Source organism: Nothoprocta perdicaria, unplaced genomic scaffold (assembly GCF_003342845.1).
Source record: "Nothoprocta perdicaria isolate Ctin4 unplaced genomic scaffold, notPer1 scaffold_20, whole genome shotgun sequence".
NCBI classification, from domain to species: domain Eukaryota; kingdom Metazoa; phylum Chordata; class Aves; order Tinamiformes; family Tinamidae; genus Nothoprocta; species Nothoprocta perdicaria.
In genome coordinates this window covers 2,773,190-2,795,342 of record NW_020455205.1, presented here as the reverse complement: position 1 = coordinate 2,795,342, position 22,153 = coordinate 2,773,190, and the positions used below count along the sequence as shown (strand labels likewise).

Here is a 22,153-nt window from a genome sequence, read left to right as displayed (position 1 = left end):
CACTTAAATTTTGAAGAAGGAGAAAAAAAATAGAGCACATTCTGCCAAATACACAGATGCTAGCTATCATAATTAATATTCCTTCCCTCCTGAGCTAACGAGACAACTTGTGCATGTTTTAGCTGAGGAGCTATGCCTTATTTTTTTTTTTTTTTTTTGCTAGAGAAAAAAAAATGTTTTGCTAGGCATGGGCCTTCTCACGCTAACTGCTTTCCTGGTGTCCAGGGGAGCATCAGTTGCAGCCCCGTTTCCCCAGGTGCTGCCCAGCTTTGCCCATGGGCATCCCGCTGCCTGTGTCCTCCACTGACAGTAGGGCTGACTGATGAATGACCCTGGCCATTCTCTTGCTCCTACCAGTCCAGGGAAAGTGAGAAATATTTATAGCAGAATAGCCAAAATGGAGAGAGGCCACTGAATATCAAGCTTTCAGAGAAGCTGTGAGTGCAGGGAGATGTGAAAAGGAATTTAACAGAGAAGCGCTGCAGAAGGAGCAAAGGGCTGTTGCTGGATACTGCGGCAGTGCAGGGCAGCGTGTCCCTGCCCCAGGGAGACGGTGCTGCTGCCCGGGTGGAGCATTGCTTGCCTGCCTTGCGGGGCTGAGCACGTGTTTCTGCACAAGCTGCTTCCAGCTAAAGGTGCCTGCGGTAGGTGTAAGCACCAGTGATCTATACTGGTTTTCTTTCAGCCCTTGTGAGTGAAAAAGACTGATGTTGAAGGGTGCTGATGCTGCAGACACTGTTTTGTCAGCGGCCCACTGAAGAGACTTAGTACCTGAGGTGTAAGATAACATCCACCACGTGGAGTATAAGCAAGCTGAAGGCCAGTGAGTACTGATACACTTACTGAAGAACACGTTTCTTCCCCATCTTCCTTTTGGGCATTGTCTTGGGGACCGGCAAATGGATTGAAGGTTTTACCACAGCCCATCTTGGCTATTCCCTCCCCTTGTAGTGGAAGAACTTGCTGAGTTTTTTAGAGATATTGTGGAAGGCAGAAAGAGAAAGCACTTGACACCCCACCCCCTTCAAATACTGTTTCARTTTTGCAGTTTGGGCGACTAACAGTTTGAGTGAACAGTAAGTGGAGACAGATGGTTTTCTTTATTTATCAATATCTGCACAATAGCTCCTGATAGATAAAGCAAATTGTGGTTCTCATGCTGGGGGGAGAGTTAAGAGGGTTGCAAGCTCCCAAAGCCCTGTGTACTGCCAAGAGCTTCTGAAAGCTTAARAAAGTGTATCTATATGTATATTGGACCAGAAATGAAATGACCGGCCAAAAAAGTTTGGAACGGACTTTTGGCTTGAAGGTGGGTTAATGGGCAACAAGTCAGCAAGGAGTAATTAGTTGGTGCTTAGTCTTTTGCTGCTGTTTTCCATRCAACATTTCATTATGTTCAGCCTTCTTGAGACCTGTTACTATTCATAGCAATCCACCACAGGCTGCGGAGAATCTATTTGGTTTCTCATAGTGTTTTTGAATGCTTTTCCTTTTTTTCCCCATAGCTTCTAGACGATGTTCCCTTTTCAAACCATAACGGCCTAAACTTTGGCAATTTTACTTAAAGCCTGAAGTTTAGGAACAATGCTCCAGAACATCATTTCAAAATGAACTCTTTTAAGCCAGTCTGAGATGCTTTCTGTTTTGGATGTTGGAAAGATCAYGTGTGCGCTGCTGCTTTTAAATACAAATACCTGGAAGCCTGTCTAGACTTCCATGCTCCAAAATGCTCCATTTTGTTACAGGCTTACATTCGATGAGCAGCTTCCATAGTAGTGTTTTACTTTATTTTCCTCTGCTCAGCTGCCTGGCTCTGTCAGCTGGTGCACAGAGCGGTGCTGGAGCAGCCTCTCGCGTCCCCCCAAGCGCAGGGATTTGCTTCTTGGTAGCCTGGGAAGGGTAACGCACGCACAGCTCTCMCCACCGTAACCACGTATGGAGCGGGCGGGACGCAGGTCCTCGGAAAGCGCGMGCCTTCATTACCGGATGCATTAGGCTTCGAGGCTGTGCTATAACCTAACCTCTGTTATCAATTTGACAGATTAAAATGCAGCCTTTGTAAATTAATTGCTCCAAGGCAGGACATCTTGAGAAATTGGCTCAGGGATGAGTTTGTGTGGAGGAAAAAAAAAAAAAAAAAGGCTTTCTCCATGCCTCTCTGTGTGCTGGCTACCTGCCAGGGCAATCCTGGCATGTCTGCAAATCTTTAACATGACTAGAAACACTACAAGGTGTGTAATTAATTTTCAAGATGTGCAGTGCATTCAGGTTGATGCTTTTGGTTCCAATTTTCAAACCACTCTCAAGGAAATCTCGGGCTCTTTCCATAATTTACTGTAGAAGCTAAGCCAACATCTGGCTATTCTTCCAGCTTGCTATGAATACATTCAATAAACAGAGAAAGGGAGGACTGGGAAAGGAAACCTTTTTTCCACTAAAATAGTGAACATCCATTTGTTTCAGATACTTTCTTCATTTATTTGGCAGGGAATCTRCTAACTTCTATCAGTCACTCCCAGCTCTTGTTATATCGTTTATTAGCTTTACTTAATATACTCTCCAACTGCATAGGAAAGAGTGCCCTTAGCTAAATGCTATGGAAAGTGCTAGTCTTCTTCCAGTCAGGGTTAGTACATCAGTGCAAGTGTTAAATATACTACAGGCCGCTTTCAATATATGTAGTTCACTGAAGCTCAGACCCCCTCCAGTTGGAGGGGAGAGGSGAAGCTCTCATGCTATGCTTCTGTGCCATGTACAAAAGCTGTAYGATGTCCAGTCTGCCTTTCACAGCCCGCTCAAGGGGGTGGCCTCTCCTCCTTCACCCCGTGGTGACATTGACCCCATCCGCGGCCCCTGTGGAGCAGCAGGAGGAAGAGRAGGGGTTGGCTCTGAAAGAGTCTCCCTCTTCCTCCTCTTGCATGGATTTGTTTTCCTCTGGTCTGACTGGCTCCTGGCACGTGTATGTGCAATCAGGGGTGATCCTGCTGCAAAAACAACCCCCTTGCAGAGCAGGGTCCTGATGGGAGGGCGGCCATTCTCGCCTCTGCAGCCCCCCAGCCACAAGAGTCCTGCTCCAGGGCCCTGCTGCCCCATGAAGTGGCACTGAGGCAGGGTCCTGCTAGGGAAAAAGGGCATTTTTGTTTGTTTTAATATGGAAATTATTTTCCCCCTCAGGAAAGCTGACTGCAATTACTCTTGCGTTTGGTTTACGGGAAGCCTGGTGCACCTGCAGCAGGGGCCGGGTGGCTTTGCCGTGGGCAGTGCACACSTTCTAGGGAGCGCGCGTTTCTTCAGGAGCTGTGTGTGTGTATGTTCCTATGGCTCTGAACATGGCAATTAACTTCTAATCCGGTTGCAATGAATTTTACAAGTGGAAACAACATGCCTTTATTTCTTTCCACAGCGATAGACATCCTTCACCAGCTGGGCCTCACGAAAGATGCTCGACCGCCGGCGGAGCGGGCAGCGCCCTCGACACCGTGTCCGCTGCCGCAGGGTGTGCGCCTGGCCGCGCCGGGAGTGGTGCTGACTGGGGAGGCCCACATCGAGGCGCCCCTCGCCCAAGTGGTACCCGTGCCTCTGGGGCGGCACTTCACCCTGGTGCTTGGGTTGTACTCCTACAGCATAAATAATGCTTTTCTTTTCAGTATTAGGAGCAAAAATAGACTGCAGTTTGGTGTCCAGTTGCTGCCAAGGAAAGTAGCGGTGCACACGGGAGGGAAGCAGCCTGTGTATTTTGACTACAGCGTTCATAATGAGCGGTGGCATTCGTTTGCCATCGGCGTCAGGGACAAGGCTGTCTCCATGTTTGCCGAGTGTGGAAGGAAATACTACAGTAAGGAGGCGCTCTCGGAAGTGCAGGCGTTTGACCTGGATGGTTTGTTTACCCTGGGAAGGATGAATTCTCGCTCCATCAGCTTCCAAGGAGTTATATGTCAGCTTGATATCATTCCCTCTGCAGCAGCCTCTGCAAACTATTGTAAATATGTGAGGCAGCAGTGTCGCCAGGCAGAAACCTATCGATCTCTGCCAGGAGCTCAACATGCATCCAATGGGCTGGATATGCTTTTGAGGAAGAAGAATGATGAGAAAAAAATGTCTGAAGGTAAAAGGAAAGAAACATCAAATGCTCCTGTTACGGATGTTGCTCGGATTCACTCTCTGTCGGAGTACTTGGAGTCAAGAAATGTGTCTGCAACACGGTTTGGGGCAGCCAAACCTTTGCTACTGGAAACTTGGCCTGAATTGGAGCTGCAGGAGAGCATCAGTCCACCTCTGCTGCACCAGGAGCTTAGCAAAGACCAAAACATCCACCCAAAAAAGACAGTGTTGTATCCAAATACTTCAGTTAATACCGTGGAAAACACAGGCCGAAAAAGTGAGCCTCCTCTGACCTCCCTTGTAAAACCCAACAAAGGAATGGGAAAGGGTCAAGCAAAGCAGCATTTAGGTAAACTGACTGAAAAGCAGCAAGTCGTAAATACAACCCTCTCCAGCGCTACTGCTGACCCGTTGTGGGGTCATCAGCTCGGTCCCTGGGAGGAAGAAGGTGCCTTTGGTGCTGAGGAGACTTATCCCACTGAAATCAGTTATGAAATTGATATTGCTAATTATGCTTATGACTATGAAGATCTTGGCAAAATGTTTGAAATGGGAAATATCAGAGGTCCAAAGGGGGAAACTGGACCTCCTGTAAGTTATCTTTTCTACCCTTTCTGTTACAAAGCAGCAACATGCATTTAGTAGAGGCTTTGAAATAAACCTTGCAGAGCATGCTGGAGCTGTGACTGCAGCTCCTCCTGATTGTACCCTACACRTCTTTGTCTGCCCTAAGTCTCTCTCTTTCCAGCATGCGATTTTGGCATGTGTTATGTATTTTTGTTATTTGCTGGCATGGTTCAAAGGCATTCAATTCTGGTGAAGTGGTAGGCAATCCAGACTTTTTTCCTTAAAATTTGAAAAGCAGCCAGAGGCTTGTAACTGCTAATTATGGAGACTGCTCACTTAATAAAATTACAGGATAAATTTATACAGTACTGAAAGTAGAGACTGATCCATGCAAAGAATGAATGGACTGTTGGCAGGATGACGTACTTCTCTCAATTGAGCAATGCTCTTAAAATTCATAATTGCAGAAGAGAGCACAAGTGGCTCTAGAACAGGAAAGCTATTCCTAACTCGAATTTGCAGGGTTATGAAAACCTGCATGTAGAATGATGGATGGAGACCATTGTTACACTAGTCAGCAACATTTTTCAGTTATCAGGGTAAGAGATCTCTGGAAAAATTGCAAATGCTTAGTAGTGCTTTTAGAGAAGCTCATTTCCCTTTGTGTACAATGATCAGAAACTTTCTAATATGTAGAAATGAAGTCTATATGAAATTACAGGCAAGAGAGAACAAGAGTTCCCTCTTAGCCTGAGAAATATGATAGTAAATGCTTGAGTGTTTGGTTAAATTTGTAAACCATAGCATGGAGTAGATAATTCCACTTCTTTTTTTTTTTCATTTTTTATTTTGTGTGTATGGTTATTACTGGAAAGTAATTTGATATGTGTTAAGTAGTTCCTAGTACATGTTTGAATATGTGCATAAATTTCTTATTCTGTCAGCACTGAAATATTTTTTTCTAAAGGTTGGTCATCAGCAGCTAAAAGAAAGCCTATTTAAAAGTTCCATTTCTACTTTAAACAAGATCCAGATGCTAAGGGATTGAAAATGTGTTAAAGATAATTCAAATTAATCCAGGAGTACTTTTGCTTAATCTTTTCTGAATGCAATACCAATTTTTCCTTTTTTTTTCTGTTTTTTTTTTTGCCCCCTCTGACAATATGTATATGAGCATATCACTTCATACTTAACTGCCATCACTTGTGTTGTTAATCTTAATTATTTTAAGGCTTAGGGCATTGAATAATGGAAAGCTTTGATTTCTGCCAGCTAGTTTAAAAATTGTACATCTTGATTTCAGTGAGTTACTGCCAAGAAACCTGAATCCATTCCCTCTCCCAGGGCACAGAAACGTTGCTGTTACTGTATTCTTGTTCGTGTTCCAAAGAAACACTAAGCAAAAAATTTGGTTTTTGCTAGATGTGGGCACTATATGTACAATGACAAAGGTGATTTGGAGAGTTCAAAGCACACAGGAAATTACAGGAAAGAGGGGCAAGGAAGGGGAGGGCGCTGCCTGGCAGGCTGGCGATGCGGAGGGTCGTCTCCTCTAGGGAGGTGTGTRCGGCCACCCCGGGCAGGGGATGTGGGTCCCGGGCAGGGGATGTGTTGCATTTGTGCTGTTTTGCTGAATTAGGTTTTAGTAGCTTGTGCAAGGTCATAGAGGAGGCTGGTGGCAGTCAGGAGCCTGTCTAGACCTTCCTGGGCTCTAGGGCAGCTGGAGGGGCTTGTAGCACCCGCTGACCCCAGCAAAGCTAATGGTTTCTATCCTCAGAGAGAAACTGGATGCCAAAGAGGGAAAAGGCCTCTATTTCCACACTAGATTTTTGTTAACAACTTTGCACGGTGGTGCTGTGTAACACAGCATGTGCTGCTGTTGCTGGCCTCGGGCATGAGGAGAGAGCTCCTGATTTGCTTTCCTAGCCTCACGCCCTCCTGGAGTGATAATGCAGGTCATATCTGTGTTGCCTTATCATTTCAATCTGTGAACACCCACAAAGTCTCCTCAGTGCAGAGCCTAAAAAAAGTGGTAGTGAGCAACCCACCAAGTTTCCTTGCAACAAAAACCCTGATGAGGCATGAGAGCTGTTTCTGTCCATCTATCTTTCTCCTCTTCCTTTCATTATGTTGTGGTTGGTTTGAACCTTCTTTCAAGATTCAACACAGGGAAAAAAATATGTATATATATACCTACATTTTTTTCTCCTGGAAGTGACAGGCAATAACTAGCTTTTGTGGTTTTCAGACTCCTCGGCTTCATTTTAGCTTTTAATCATCTACTGGCACTGATTGTAGCCATGTGTAATTAGGCCCCATGTGTTGCATGATCCTGYAGCTGTGGGATTCACCCATTGCTACTCTCTGAGGCTCCTTTATGGAAAACACACCTGTTTCTTCAAAATTACTATGAATAGTAAACGTGAGGACYGAAATCCCCTTCCAAATGTAAGTTCAAAATGGCACAGTAGGGTCTTCTTAACCTGAACTGTGGTCCTAGATGTGGTCTAGCCTCCTAAATGAGTCCTAGAGACTCATTTTTGTGTTGCAGGTCATGATGGTGCTGTATAAACAGAGAAGAAAAAAATAATTGTGTATTTTACTGTTTATTTTCAGGATCATATTCTTCATTGCACAGCCCTAAAATTTCAGTTGCTGTAACATTATATGTAGCCCCACGTTGAGAGGTGGAGGGCTAATAAGGACTGTGCTGTTCTTCCTTCAAGCCTGTCTGTGCAGGACTTAGCTTTCCCAGAAAAATGAGCTTTTTCTGTTGGAAAAGTGTTGTGGATCACAAGGATGCTCAGCTAGGAGGAGAAGCAGTAGAAAACAGAGACATGGAGTCCATTAGGGTGTCTGATTGGTTAGAACGAGTTCTCTCAAGTTGACGTGGCTGGAAGGAGTTAGAAATGCAAGCCTGGCATTGAGAAGAGGGGGACTTGGCACAGCAAGGAGAGGGTGAGAACCCCACACAGAGGGAAGGAGTTTAAAGACCGTAGACATGGTGCTAAACTCGAGTAACATCAGCAATGTTAGCGTCATAGAGTGCTTACATTGTAATTTATTTGAGAGATGAGGAAAGTTGCTTGCTGAGGCTCTCTCGAGCCACAGGTGATATATCAGGCAGTTAATTGCTTTCATGTACTTCAGTTCTGCAAACAGCATTCACTAACCCTCACCTTGCTCAGGCAGMAAAATTATTATCTTAAAATCTGCCAACTTAAAAACTCATCTTGGTTCTTGACCATTTTGTTTAGCTCATCTGAAATGGAGGCAGTTTGCCCATCCTCTGTACGGAAAACCTGAAAAGCTTTAATCCATAACCTAAAGCTATATATATATATTCCTCTGATGTTTACGATATTGATTTGGCTGTTGTAGACCTTCTTCCTTGTAGAGAAGGGAGACATGGATAGAAGAGGGAGGGGAAAATTCCGTGAAAGTGACTGCTTGCTCTAGGGCACTTGGAAAGAAAAGTATGGGGTGTTGTTGTTCTTTTGTTTACAAAGAACTGGAAGGAGTCCAGAGGGTTGTGGTAACRGTGGTAGTTTTGGAAAATGTAACTGAGCAAATCCATTCTGTTAAATAATGGAGATAAGGGACAAACATTGTAATTTTGCAAAGTAAGTTCATGTAAAGACATTTGCTCTGCATGGTTTTAGAAAGACAAGATAAAGTAGTAAATTTTGGTGGTCGTTAGAAAAAGATGGMTCATTGTAACGATATTGGTGACAGAGCTGGTGATACTAGGAGTAAAATTTCTTTTGGGGTAGCTTTCTATAGAAGAAATTTGGTGCTCGGGAACTTGCTGCTGCTGTATTTCAGGTACTCTGCTGTTATGTGTTGGAAGGATAATGTGTTTTGTTTTGCTGAAGAACTAGCTGCTCTAGCTGTTTGATAGATTGATTTTAAACTAATTTGTTGCTTTAATTTCTTCCTTTAAAAAGTGGTCATGATGGATTCAATCACTCACTTTAGAGAGAGGRACTTCACTGACTGATTTGGGTACTGAACAAGGTGCGGCAGGTCTAGGCTATGAAACCCTAGGGGCTTGTGCTAGGGAAATTAAATGCTTCCTGTCACCTTTAGTGGTGCAGGTTTAAAACATGTGTTTCCACAAATGAGCTTAATATACTAGAAAACACCTGTGAAAGTTCAATGTGTTCACTGGGGACCACTTGAAGGGCTGAAGTGCAGCATCTACGTCTGTGTTCCAGGATCGAGCCGCGATTACTTGGAACTTGAGCATCTCCCCTCACTGACTAAATGAAATGATCACAATTACTAAGGACAGTATCCTTTTTAAAGAAAATAAGTACAGTTTGTTTTGAGCAAACTGATCATATTGAAGCAACAAATTTAAAATTTACCTCTAATATTTATACATAGTTGTRTTTTTTGTTGTTGGTTAAAGTTCTAAATGCCAAAAAATAGTAATACTTTTAATTGCTTACAGATTGCTTAATTATATTTACAACAATTGGAAAATCTATGCAAACAACTTTTTTCTTGGTTTGAAAGAGATCAGATGGACTCGCTTTCTGAATCTGACTTCTGTGGTTTACAGGGCCTGTACAGGATCTACAACAGTTCACTTTGTTTGGAGCACTTTGGGAATTCTCTAAAGAAAGTGCATCTCTTAAACTTTGAGCGGGTGGATTGGAAAGCCTTACTTCAGCAGCAGTAGGAGGGAGCTCTATGCCTTAGCAGTTGCCTGTTTTTGGAACTCTCCTAATTTGAATGTAAGGTCAAGAGCTTTCCATGYCTGTATCTACTAATTTTTGTTTTTAGATATGGAATATATATATTGAAACCTCTATTGTAGAGGGGGAAAAAAAAAGTAATTATTTACACAAATGGAGTCAACAGGCCGCTTTCTTAGCTGGAAGTGTAGTGTATTACAGTTTGATCTGAAGACCAACACTTGTTACCTGGGACTGTAACAGACTTGCATCCTCTAAATTACACAGAGGAGGAAAAAAAGGATGTGTAGTTCTGCACGATGTATTTTTATATGTACGAATATTTGCAACTATGAACGGGCAGTTGCCCTACGATTAGGATTAAATGTGGACTGAGCAGGATCCAAGGTGCTGTGGGCCTTGCTCTGTAGCAGTGATTACTTTACAGTGCAAAACTCTTTCCTGCTGAGTGTGTCAAATGCAGATGTAGAGTAGGATTGCAGCAGAAAGAGCTCTCGTTCTGCACTGCCATAGTCCTCCCCTGCAGCTCTTTTGAAACGCCTGTGATAGTGATGACAGTACCTTCAGGGAAACAGCTGTAATATAACTCATTAAATATCTTCTGGACTATGTAAGTCCTCATAATCACCTTGGGGTCCATGTGAGCTCTTTTCAGGCAAGCAGGCTTGGGGCAATCACCAGTGCTCAGCATATCGGAGTCAGGGCTTCTGCTCTTAATGACCTAGTGACTACAGGTGAGAAGGCATGGAGACAGTATAAAGGATCTTTGAGCAGCCTGTACAGTTATCTCCTGTTTAAGCAAGTTTCACTAAGAGTTGCATAATTATCAGCCAGAAAAAAATAGATGATCATTTGTCTTCCAGGAAAGCCCACGTGAGTCGCAGGACCTAGTTTCAGAAACAGATGTTTTCTAATTCTGCTGCAGTCAGTGGRGTTCCAGATGTCAGCTGGACAATTTTAATGCAGCTTTTCTTTTCCAGTGAAAAACCTACACTGTTTGCTTAATTTAGTTAATAGAGCTATGCCTATGTGGAAGTATCAGTATGGCTCTGACAGACTTTCCTCAAGTGAGCTCAGAGGGTCTTTCATTGGATCTAGAGTATTGAAATGCTGTTGTGTCCTTCACTATGGAAGACTTAATCTAATATAATTTTGTCCAGTAAAAATATTAAACTCTTATGTTTATTACAGTTATTTGGTGGAGAGAATCTCTCCCTTCCTCCCCSAGGCGGTTTTATCCCCAGAATTGTCCAAAGCTGTCTGTATGCTGGCCAAGTGAAGGTGTAATTGGCTTGGCRTTGTGTAAAGTCCCTAATTAGCACTGTCATCTTTGCCAGTGATATTATCTTTGCTAGGAAAAAGTAATATCACTCCTCTAAACCTCTAGTTTTCTAAAAATGTAGCTGTCACCCTAGCACAACTTAAAGTAGCGTTAAGAGATTTTCTCTCTCTGTCTCCCTCTCAGAGGAGGGGAGACCTCAGTGCCGCTTTTTCTGCAAAATCCATTTGTTCACCATTATAGTGACTAGAGTTGCTCTTGTAATTTGCCTGTTATTCCTGCTAGCTTTCATTGATAAGAAGTGTGATATTCAAAGTACTTTTCCTAGTGCCTTAGCTGGGAGACTGCAGTACTTGCAGAGGAGTGCAGGGAGTGTGGGGAAGCCTGTATGAAAGAGCAGATCAAGTCCTTCCCTGCTAACTCATTGATTTCCTTCAGGAGCCTTGACTTTCCTGGTGCTCACCTTCCCTAGCAGAGGGAGTATTTTACATCTGTTTGCAGATGGGACTTGCTGTGCTGACGTGGGTGGGAGCTGAATTCGCCCTTAAGAATAGCTGAAGTTCAGCCCACACATCYTCCAAACTCTACTGTGAGGCATGGAATATAATATAAGCTAGTGCAGATTTTATTTTAGACTGATCTCGCTGCTTTGAGTGAGGTGAGGTAGGCCCTGTGGTTTTGGAAGTGAGCAACAGCCATTTAATAGAAGAGCAAAGGCTTCTGTGATCAAAGCAACTAGATATCTGAAGGGTGGTATGCTATCTAATATTCTCACAATGATTAATTAATGGGTTTGCAAAAGCTACTTCTGAATATATACTAGGATATATATGAGTGCTTTCATTTAAAAAATGCATTTCTTTAGAAAGTTATTCATTATGTACAAGTGAAACGAAGGATGAACATGAATGTGCTGCCAGTTATTATCAGAAGTGTGTAATTAGAAAACCAAACAACTATTTGTCCATGTTTATTATGTTTCTTGTACTTTGTCTCTTCAATGAAGTGCTATCTTATTTTTTTTACAGTTATTTCTCTGAATTTTGTAAAATATTCATTTGGCCTGCCAGCATGCTAATGAGAAAGCCTGAATTGTTCTCTATTCTCTGTTTTGCGAACGCTTTGAGAACTGCACTTGCTCCTTTCTAGTCCCTGAACTGAGTTCGTCTTCCCATAATGTGAATGTGTTTAGCAAAAGTTACTATCTCAATTGTTGGCTCCAGCTTCTCATTAAAATACTTTCTAAACATAAACCTCTGATTTGCAGCCAGATTAAAAACACACATGCTTGTAGTTTGGAAAGTGGTTTTCAAGCTGAGAATGTTTGCATAAAAAGTCATTAACTGGTCTGATTTAGACTTATGGCACTATACTTGTGTTCGTGTTAGCCTCAGCTCCTTTGATTTTGTATCACCAGGGTCCTCCAGGTCCTCCAGGTTTACCTGGTCCGTCAGGAAAGAGAGGTCCACGGGTGAGTAAAACAGTTATATTGTTTGCATAGCTCTAGCCATATTATTACTAATCAGACTGGAGTCTGTATTTTTTTTCTCAACTGTATTCATATGCTTGTTGATTATGAAGTATATGGTTTTTATATTTTGGCAGATAGGTTGAGCAGCCTTTTTCTGTGCTGCAAGCATCCAGCAGAGTTGATTCTGCATGGATGTGTGCACAGGATAGTGTTACACCTGCACCTAGCTTTTGCTGCTTGTAATATTAATTTTGAGTTTTTGCATGCTGCTTCCGTCTGTTGCTTAGCAAATCAAGATTGTGTTTGTTTGCTTTTGGAAGGAGGGCGAGCGAGCAATGCCTGCCACAGGCCATGGAAACAATTAACCACTGCTGGACGGGAAAAAGTAATCCCCAGGAATTGGTTTTAGTCTCTAGTATTGCAGCAGCAATAAATAAAGGAGTGATAATAAAGGAATAAAAGGAGTGATATGTGTGATTTGTAGCATACTCGAGAGAGTAAAGCACGCATTTATTGCCTTATTTTGTGTGGACGTGTGCATGTGAGCATGCCCTGGTGCAGGCAGAGGTAGGGGCCTGTGTCCTGGCCACCACAAGCATCCACGAAGCTGCCATTGCTGCAAGGGCTAATTGGCATGGTGAGYGAGGGCCAACTCCCTTGGCAATCTGCGTTTGCACAGCTGTGTGCCTAGGAATACTTGGCAAGTGCCTCTGGAGGGTGTCTGTGTTGGGTACGTGCGAGCCAGGGAGGGTTTGCTGAGCTGTTTGGGGAGCTGGGGACACACTGGTGACTGTGGCCAGAGAGTGCTCAACAAGCCACGTGGCAAGTGGGAGAGAAGAGAGGAGTTTATGCGAAGACTTGGCAGGTGCGTGGGAATTTTGAGTCAGCATTTGAAGGATTATTTGAACAGACTGTCGCTCAAGAGCATGTTGAAACCCATCCCAAGTGTCCTGCACTTTACTGGCATTCAAAACCTGGAGCAGCTGGGTAGGAAACTGCACAGGTCAGTAGGGCAGAGTATTGCTTGGGCACTTCAGAGCAGCAGAAGGTAAGGGGATTGCCTCAGAAATATTTGAAAATATAATATGAAGGCATGGTTCCATTCAGTCCGTATCTTCTTGACCTCATTTCCCAAGTGCTTTTAAATCATCCTCCTGTATCAGAGCTAGCAGCTCTTTCAGTTGCTTCAGCTTTGCATGCTCTGCATTGCCAGTGTTCCTGAATCATGGGCAGGATCCCCCAATTTAATGGCTAACCCTGTATTATCAGGAATAACAGGAATCTGTTTTGAGCACCTTTATTTTTTGGACCAGCCTTGTCCCAGAACTTGATAACTAACGAGATCAAATTCCCTGAGGCCTCTGTGTAGCCAGGAAGCTTTTGCCCCTCTGTGTTGCAGCCCTTCATTTATGCTCCCAACTTCCTGCACTTTGGAGCCCTGCTGGTACTGGGGTTGCATTGACACTTTCTGTTTGCTTCTGTTTCCCTAAATCCCTGAGAGAGCCAGTGAAGTTGCCTGTGTGCAAACTAATCTCTCCAACAGCATGTGGGATCAGCATTTCTATGGAGTTATGTCAACGTTATCCTTAGCGAGAGGCAGTGCTTAAGAGGTATAGCTGTCAGTTACTGCAAGGTGTAATTGGTAAATTTAGTCATGTGGTGGAAAAATAAACCTTGAATTTTATCCATTGTAAAACCACTGAATTTGAGAGTTGAAACAGTTTTTTATTTTGGTGTTTGGGTGAACTGTTTGGGTAAAGACTTGACTTTAGTGGGGTCAACGAAAGCTTTGTTACCAGGGGTAAGGTTTTCACTAATTTGGTCCTTCTGGATTTAAGAAATAAATAGCTACTTTTACAGCCTTTAGGATCAATGTTTCCTTAAATTTCCCTCCGTTTCTCTTAGTTTATCAAGGACTTGGGGTTACAAAGCAAGCTCAGGAAYAAATGTTTATCCTGGGTAGTGTTTTAACAAGAGATAGATGGCCCCAATACCCCGTTCTGTTTCTCTTAGTTTCTGTAGTACTGAAATTGTTGTGCTCTAACTGTATCAGCAACAAGCCCACTTTCTACTCGTTTTCACCAGTAATGATTTGTTTGGTTAAAAAAATTTGAATTGTTTTCGAAGTCAGGGAGAGCTGATCAAATTCCCACCTTTTGTAATGCATGACTGTGTACCGCAGCATGAGATAATCAGAATTTTTCTGTTTCATTCTCATGCTTGAATATTTTGTAGCTGTAGAATGATGCTGCAGTGACCACCTCCTTGATAACTGTTGGGAATGACATGGGAAGGCAATAAAAATGAGTTTTAWACAGGAAAGTATTACCTTCATTTGTAATTTTTGAGAAGTTTGTTTATTTTCAGAATCCTTAAAATCTCAACTGATGGTTCTAAAAACAAAAATGATGCTGTAAAGTGGTTCTCTGCAAACAGTTCATAGTTGTTCAATGGAGTACTAAATAATCCCTCCTCCCCACCCTTTATTTTTGTTTTTTTCTTCTTTAATAGGGTATTCCAGGACCACATGGTAATCCAGGTTTGCCAGGATTGCCAGGTCCAAAGGTGAGTTAATTTATCCATACTGAATATGTGAACTTAATCACTTTTTGGAAGCTATAGACAGTTTTGTATAATAGAAACAACTTGCCTTCATTGGTTTACAGATAGAGATTGCAATTGTAAACAATTTTAATTTAAATGTAACCAGTCAAGCCGAACTCAAGATCAAAACAAAATAGCTGGGAAAAAAAATATGGGACAAAATGGAGGGGGAAAAAAAATTCCTCTGTACAGACTGATGACCTGGAAACTCTTATCTATGCAAGTAATCTGTGCTTCCCAAAAAAGTTCCTGTAAATCAGTCCAGCCTCTTAAACTGGTATTTAAATGAGAATAAATATTTAATTGCTATAACATTTTGCCTTGATTAAAAACAACAACAAAGAACAGCCTGAGTCATTTTGCGTACATTCTTCTTTGTTTCTTTTTTGCCAGTGTCTGACCTTTCATGTATAAATGTGCCAATGTTTCAGACATTCATACTTGATTTATGGCTGTGATATTTAAAGCTAAAGCAAAAAAAATACTAGATCGGGGAGCTGGAAACCCTTCAAACTTGTTTAATGAAAGCCATTTAAATAGTTTTGACAGATTTGTGTATTTGCAAAATGCCTTCAACTCATATCTAGTTTGAACAATTTGATAGATGTGTTAGGGAAAAGCAAAAGCAACCATAACTTGTTTTAGTGCAGCTCCTTATGGCAGGAATCTGACCTGTCATGACAGGTGTTAGAAAGCGCTCGAGGTCATAAAAAGATGTGCAATAAAATTTGTGATGTTAGACACCATAAACTAATTCAGCTTTGTATTATATGTCCGTTTATTATTTTATGAGGCTGTATATTGAACAGTACCTTGCTAGACAAATAAATGAACTCTATCCTGTTTTGCAATGTATTTTCTCCCTGCATTAGATCATCGTTCTGATGAGTTCTCTGATAGATTCCATGCTTTCAGAATAGAAGGCAATTTTATGTGTAGACATGTATATTCACACACACATGTATGCATGTGTTAACTCCTAGAACATAGTAATCAGTTTCTGTTAGGCTATATGTTACTTTGCAGTTGAAATAACTTTTAATGCAGTTTTAATTTAATTTAGAAATGAGCCAGGTGCTCATCAAGGATTAAGTATGAACCACAAGATGACTTGCACTGACTGTGTAAGGTGAAGTGAAGAACTTTAAACTTTATTTAATCTTAAAGCACAGTAGATAAGTTGGAACAATTTTCTGGCAGTAACATAGGATATAATTTTATTCTGCCTTTGATGTACAAACATTTTTCCTGCTATGTTGAAGCATCCTTTATGCACTTGTGTGAAACATGGAACAAAATTATATTTTGTTTTGCCGTGTTTTGAGTGATTGCTTCCAGCTGAGAGGCAGGTTGTTCTCCCGGTGTGTGTTAGCAGTGATAACTCATGGCTGAGGGTCCGCAGCATTTAACTCCTCATGAACAGTATGATGTCTTCTGAAGTCACTTACAATTATACATGAGGATTGTTTCAAGCAAATATAGTTTGTGGATTCTGGCACTGTTCTAAGTGCAGCATGGCCTATCTTCACCATGGCGTCGGGCTCCTCTGGGGAGCTGTGACACCCAGTGTCACAGGCTGGACCAACATGTTGGGCCTGGAGTGTCACTGGTGTCACTGGGGCTGGTAGGCCAGCAGGACCCCTCTGCACATGAGTGTGAACCACCTTGGAATCGGGTTTTCAGGCACCCCATGGAGCCTCTCAGGGCACTGAAGCCTCTGGAGGTGGGATGAGGGCCCTGRGAGCCTGGTCCAACTCCATGGGGTGCCCTGGCCCCACGGGAGGCTCAGCCAGCAGTGTCATGGAGGTGGGTTTCCCTTGGGTGAACAGGGAACAGTGCGGTAAATGTTATCAGTCGGAAACAATGTCCTTACGTTGTGCTCTGGGGATACGCTAGTGCTGTGGAGAGCTACGGTGGTGATGGGAGGGAGGAGGCTCAAGACATCGGGTTCACTTCAAGCAGAACTTTTAATAGGTTTAGATCAAAAAAGAGTTTAAAACATAACTGTACAGAACTTGAGTCAGCTGSTCTCAGCTTGTCGTGATAGATGAGGCCTGCACAGCGGGTCATCTGCACAGGTGTAACTGAGAGTATCGCTATGTTGGCACTGAGGTTGCAAACAAATTTGGATTTTATTAAATATCTTTCTGGCAAATTACGCAATTAAGAAAATCTTTAAATCTCRTTCCAGGCTAAGCTTTAACTGTTCTATTATGTTATAGCTCTTTACCAGTAAGGCTATTAGAAAGCAAAACTGTAATAGTAAGTACAATTCCTTTGAATATTCCACTTCCTTTTGCTGTAACAGTCAAAGTATTTGTTACTGACCATATGATTTAAAATCTCTGTTCCCTGATGATATTAATGGGTTTGATTTCTCTGTAATAGGGTCCTAAAGGAGATCCAGGATCCTCCCCAGGAAAAGCCAAACGTGGAGAAAAGGTACTATTAATTATAAAAAATCTTCCATCTGCCCAGTCCTTTTCTTGAAGTCTAACACAGTAAATAGTAATAGCTAGAGATATATGTTAATTTGTGGGGAAATTATTCACTTCTTATGGAATGACTGTCTTGAATTATTTAGCCTCTTCATTCCTGCTCATGTTGGTTGGTAGTGATTCTTCTAAGGATATGAACAGAGTCTGCTCTAGCTGTGATTTGACCACAGTACATGACACAGAAGGACACTTGCTCTGCCTGGCAGCATCAATAAAAATACAAGCACAATAAAGATGGAATTGTCTAATTTTTCATCCCAAATGTCCAAGAATGCAGAGCAAACAGGAAATTCTGCATGTTTGTACCCCGAGTTATGTTCCAAGGAAACACAGTGGGTCTGCCTGTTTTGTTTTACAGGGGGATCCAGGCCCAGCAGGCTTTCCAGGCCCACCTGGGATCAAAGGCCAGAAGGTAAGATTCCATTTTTCCTATAAACCTCTCTCACTCAAATCCATGCCCAGTAGTGGGCATCTCGTTGTCATGAGATCATGGAAGGAGCATGGGGTTTTGACCAGGTGGGGGTACAGTGCCAAATACGTCAGACTCCAGGGTCATCAGCGCAAAAGCTTTCTTGAAACTAAATGAACTCGTGGCAGCAGAGTGGAGTTGGAGTCCTTTGAAAGGAAGTGAGAATCAGCAAGATGGGAAAAAGTGATTTTAATCAGTATCTATGCAGAAGACTTTTTGTGTGTGTGTTGCAAATGTAACAGAAAAATATATAAAACAGATAATGTAGAACAAAATTTTGTAATACTATATAACACTAAAGGCACCCGCAAAACATTTGTCAAAGGATGAAATGAGTTGTTAGCAAGATAAGCCTTGGATATTCTTGGCCTCATTCATGACATTTGAAGATGGAATTAATAAAAGCTTGTCTGCTGTTGAAGTTAAAAAAAGGTATGAAAAAAGGTTAAAAAAAAAAAAGAGTGTTAAGTTTTAAGACTAGTTCAGTCAATGTTATCAATATTCTCTTGTTGCTAGAATTGTATGATAGTTTCTTTTGGGGGATGGAATCAAATCTTTGGGTTTTTTTTTTCAAATTTACCAAAAAAAACACTAAAACTGTAGCCAAAAAAAAAAGAAAAAAAGAAAAAAAAGAAAAAAGAAAAAAAGAAAAACACCTGTTACTGAATTAGCACCAGCAGTTTGGAAATTCTCAAAATCATGTGGCTCATGGTTCTGGGAATTGAGAAAATGTGTAACTCTGACAAGAATTTGCATCCCCTCTACTAAGAGTTAACCTAAAAATCTGAACTTTGATGGCCCTTGTAATAGCCAAATATTGGACACTTTGAGAATCCCTTCCCAAGCACAGTACTTTCCCACTTCATCAGGCTGATGGTTCTGCCTGGTCAATAAAGCAGTTTTGTCTTAACTTAAATTCCCTTTCTTAGATGGGAAGCAGCTGTCATTTGTTCTGGATTATGAGACTGATGTTTGGGAGTAAGGAAATGAAAATCTCATGGTCATTTTCTCTTCCTGCCACAAGAATTCACTCCTCATCTGAAGGTTAGAGACTCGCTGGGTTAACGTAGCTTACTTGATCACTGGAAACTTTAGTCTGTTTCCACATCCTATACATCAGACACTAACTAAGACCATGTTTAGGATAAATACTGCATGACCCAGATTGTAGGAATACCAGCCTTTGAACAGCACTACACCTGCAAAGTGTTTTATGCTTTATTATTTTTTAATGGCAAGCCCTCATCTTGTTGTTTTAAGTATTTCATCTTTAGTTATCATTATTCAAGCTTTGTAAGTAAACAGTCAGATCCTCCTGTGCTCCTAGCTTGTGATCTTAGAAGTTATTTTTATTTTGTTATTTTTATTTTGTGAGATACTCAAGCTCAAAGGATAAACTGCGTAAGAMTACTTTCGTTTTTGTCTTATAGCCCAAAACTTCTGTCTTATAGCCCAATTTTTGTCTTATAGCCCAATGCTTCTGGGGAATTGCTGTAGCACTGAATACATAATATAGTTTTGATAATCTTTCTCATTCATATATGGAAAGGAAGAAAAACAAATCTTAAATGTTCATTAATGCTGCTCCAACTTCTGTTTGATTTTTTTGACTTTGCTTGTGCTGAATTTTTAAACAGTGAGGTATTTGATACTGAATAACAAGTCTTGTGCTTTTCCAGACTTTTTAATAATGTAATGCAAATCTGTGTTAATTTCACATCAGTAGTTTATTTTCATTTTTTCCTCTGTCTTTTCCTGAAAGACTTAAGCTTGAGGTTTACACATTTCTTGAAGAAACTCAGCATCCCCTTCCCATTAACATCGCAGTGGCTTTGAAGAGCTGCAGTGTTAAAGCTGGCAAAGGAGCCCACAGCAATAACTGCTGCCCTCCACTGGGCATCGCCATGCCTGCTCTTGTGCTAGTATGCACGAAACTATTAACAGATTTTTCCCTAGTCACTATTAACCTGGTTCTGATTCTTCTGTGTGTGTGTGTGCCATGATACCATTGTCAGTACTTAGACAGAAACATATGCTGTGGAAATTTGGAGTGARTGTGCATATTATTTTCAATTCTTGAACCAAAATAATTTGTGAATAGCCATGTGCTCGCTATTATTGCTTGTGTTTTCTATGAATATTTGTGTTTAGTTGATTTTTGAAGGTTTCAGTGTAGCACAATAGTACTGGTAACTACTGTTTTGGACACTGATTTTCTTTGTGAAATAGTAAAACAAGAGTTTGTTAGTAATCAAGATTCTGGAAAGAGATAATTGTGATTAATTTTATTTTTCATTACATGCTACTGTAATGTGTCCTTGTGGCTGCCTACTAAGTAAGACTTAATTCTCTTGTCTGTAGCAGGGAATTCAATAGGCTGTTCTGCTCATTTATATGAAGTTTAGGGTTTCAAATTTCTTCTAGTGTAAGGACTGATAATTGTATGTTTATGAAGTGTTTAGAGGCCAGTTCTTTTCATCTTTTCAAACAGAGAAGCAGTGGCAGGAGATCAGACTACGTTTGAGGTGAATGCCATTTCCAGAAGACTTGTGTGGATCTTCTATCTGGAGCTGTTCTTGTTTCCATCAAAATCAATGCTCAGAAAACATTTCTTTTAACAGTTCAGAGACCTCATGGGAGAAASGCCCTTCTTATCCATCCTCCCTTCTTTTAAAAAAAAGTCTTTCTTGCCCTGTATGGACAGGTAAGCTCTAATAGAGAGAGAAATGGGGAATGGATTTGTCAACCACAGGGTAGTAGTCTTCAGAGCAGAGATCTGGAAGTTAAATTTGCCTGAGTTTGTGCCAATGTACTAAAATGACTGCAGCACATGCGTGGTCACAGGTACTTTCCGATGATGTTTGAAAACATTTTTAAAGAAAAAGATTGGCCAGTTATTTTGCAGTATGTTTGATGTGTTTAATAGTAAAGCATCGAAATCAGTTTCCAGAAAATCCTGATAAAATTTACCTGCTAAAATATAGTATGATCAGACACATTGAAGGATTTGTGTAGAGAGAGGAGAAAAACTTCATTGCGCTCTGAGAAGGGTTCCATGTTTCTCAGTATTCTGTGAAGAATAAGGCAAATAGATGAACATAGGGCAGTAGCTGTGGTAATGTAAACTGTATGCAACCCGGAGTGTCTTAGTACTTTTTGTGGAGAGTGCCATTTTCCTTGAGCTTCTGTGCCCAAGCTATAGAGCAATGAGAGTGGAGAGCAGAGAACCTGTCATTTACTYCTTTGGATAATGATAATGTTAAACTAACTGAAGTTAAGCCGGTTGATTTTGCCTCTGTTTGCAAGGTAGAAGTAGTTGCATCTCCAATAGTACAACTTCCATGCAGAGAGGCTGGACACATCTGCCTGCTTCCAGTGAAGCCTTCCATATGCTCCTTCTGAAAGTAACGCTGCACACTAAGCTTCAAATCTGTCCTATGTCAATTTGCCARAAAAAAAATTTCCTTCCCTAGGAAATTCCAGCTAAGAGATGCTGGATGAAATCTTAGTTGTGTTACTAATGTCAGCAGACAAGACAAAGCTTGGTCTTATGAGGAAAACATGAAGATAAGTAGTCATTGCAAAGGTTCCTGTGACAGAGTGGGACACTTATTTATTAGACTTACCCTATGGCAGGAAATTTTTGGTTCCAGATCTTCGATTCTTTTCCTAGGTTAACTTGTTTTATATTCTCTGTAGCTAGTGCTTGTAGTGGTGGTATAAGACTTTATCTATTGATTTTTTTAGAAGTCACAGAACCTTCTTTGTTTTTCTACTAAACTTGCCTGTGTTGCCAAATGTATTTTAATAGTAGTTGTGGGGAAAAAAAATCTAATAAAATAGAATGAACACAACTAAGATAGCTTGGCTTGAACTGTGCTTGCTGTTATGATTTAATGTCTGTATTATTTTGCTACACAGAGACTTCATTCAGTCTGTGTCCCACTGTGTTAGGCATATGGTAGAAGTCAGGAACTTTAACTGGCTTATAAGGCTTGTCTGAGTCCTTTCAGTTGGCAGTAAAGTTTTTTTCTCTCACGCAAACAGAAGTATTCTTGCCATTTACTGTATTTTAGTAGTGTGCAGTTTAGAAACTGCATTGGAATAATTGGAAACTTTAAACCTTTCTCTTTTAGTTTTCAAATCAAAATATTAATCATCATTAGAATTGGGGAGGTATTTCATTTCTCAAATGTGTACATGTTAAATTGTGGTTGTTCTTGTTTACTTTCATCTTAACTGAAGGCATAAGGGGACTTATTTATATATGAGTATGCTCAGGAATATGAACGTAGACTTAAAAATTTAGCTAATCCTCTTAGACTTCTAAGTCACCAGAAACCTCCAGGTGTAAACTCTCTCCTTGGAATAATACTCACTTTAACATAATTTAGATTCCTTCCCAACTAAGTTGCACTGAGTGAAGACCATGKCAATTCTGAAAAGCAGTATGAACATACT

General features: G+C 41.2%; 1 protein-coding gene across 1 annotated transcript in view; it reads left to right on the top strand.

Moving 5' to 3' along the window:
- Positions 1-22,153, top strand: part of COL24A1 (collagen type XXIV alpha 1 chain) — a 115,634-nt gene that overhangs the window by 8,831 nt on the left and 84,650 nt on the right. Inside the window, exons 4-8 of the mRNA XM_026038019.1 lie at positions 3,404-4,692; positions 12,068-12,121; positions 14,633-14,686; positions 17,114-17,167; positions 17,582-17,635. Coding sequence (XP_025893804.1) covers positions 3,404-4,692; positions 12,068-12,121; positions 14,633-14,686; positions 17,114-17,167; positions 17,582-17,635 — 1,505 coding nt within the window. The remainder of the gene's footprint in view (positions 1-3,403; positions 4,693-12,067; positions 12,122-14,632; positions 14,687-17,113; positions 17,168-17,581; positions 17,636-22,153) is intronic.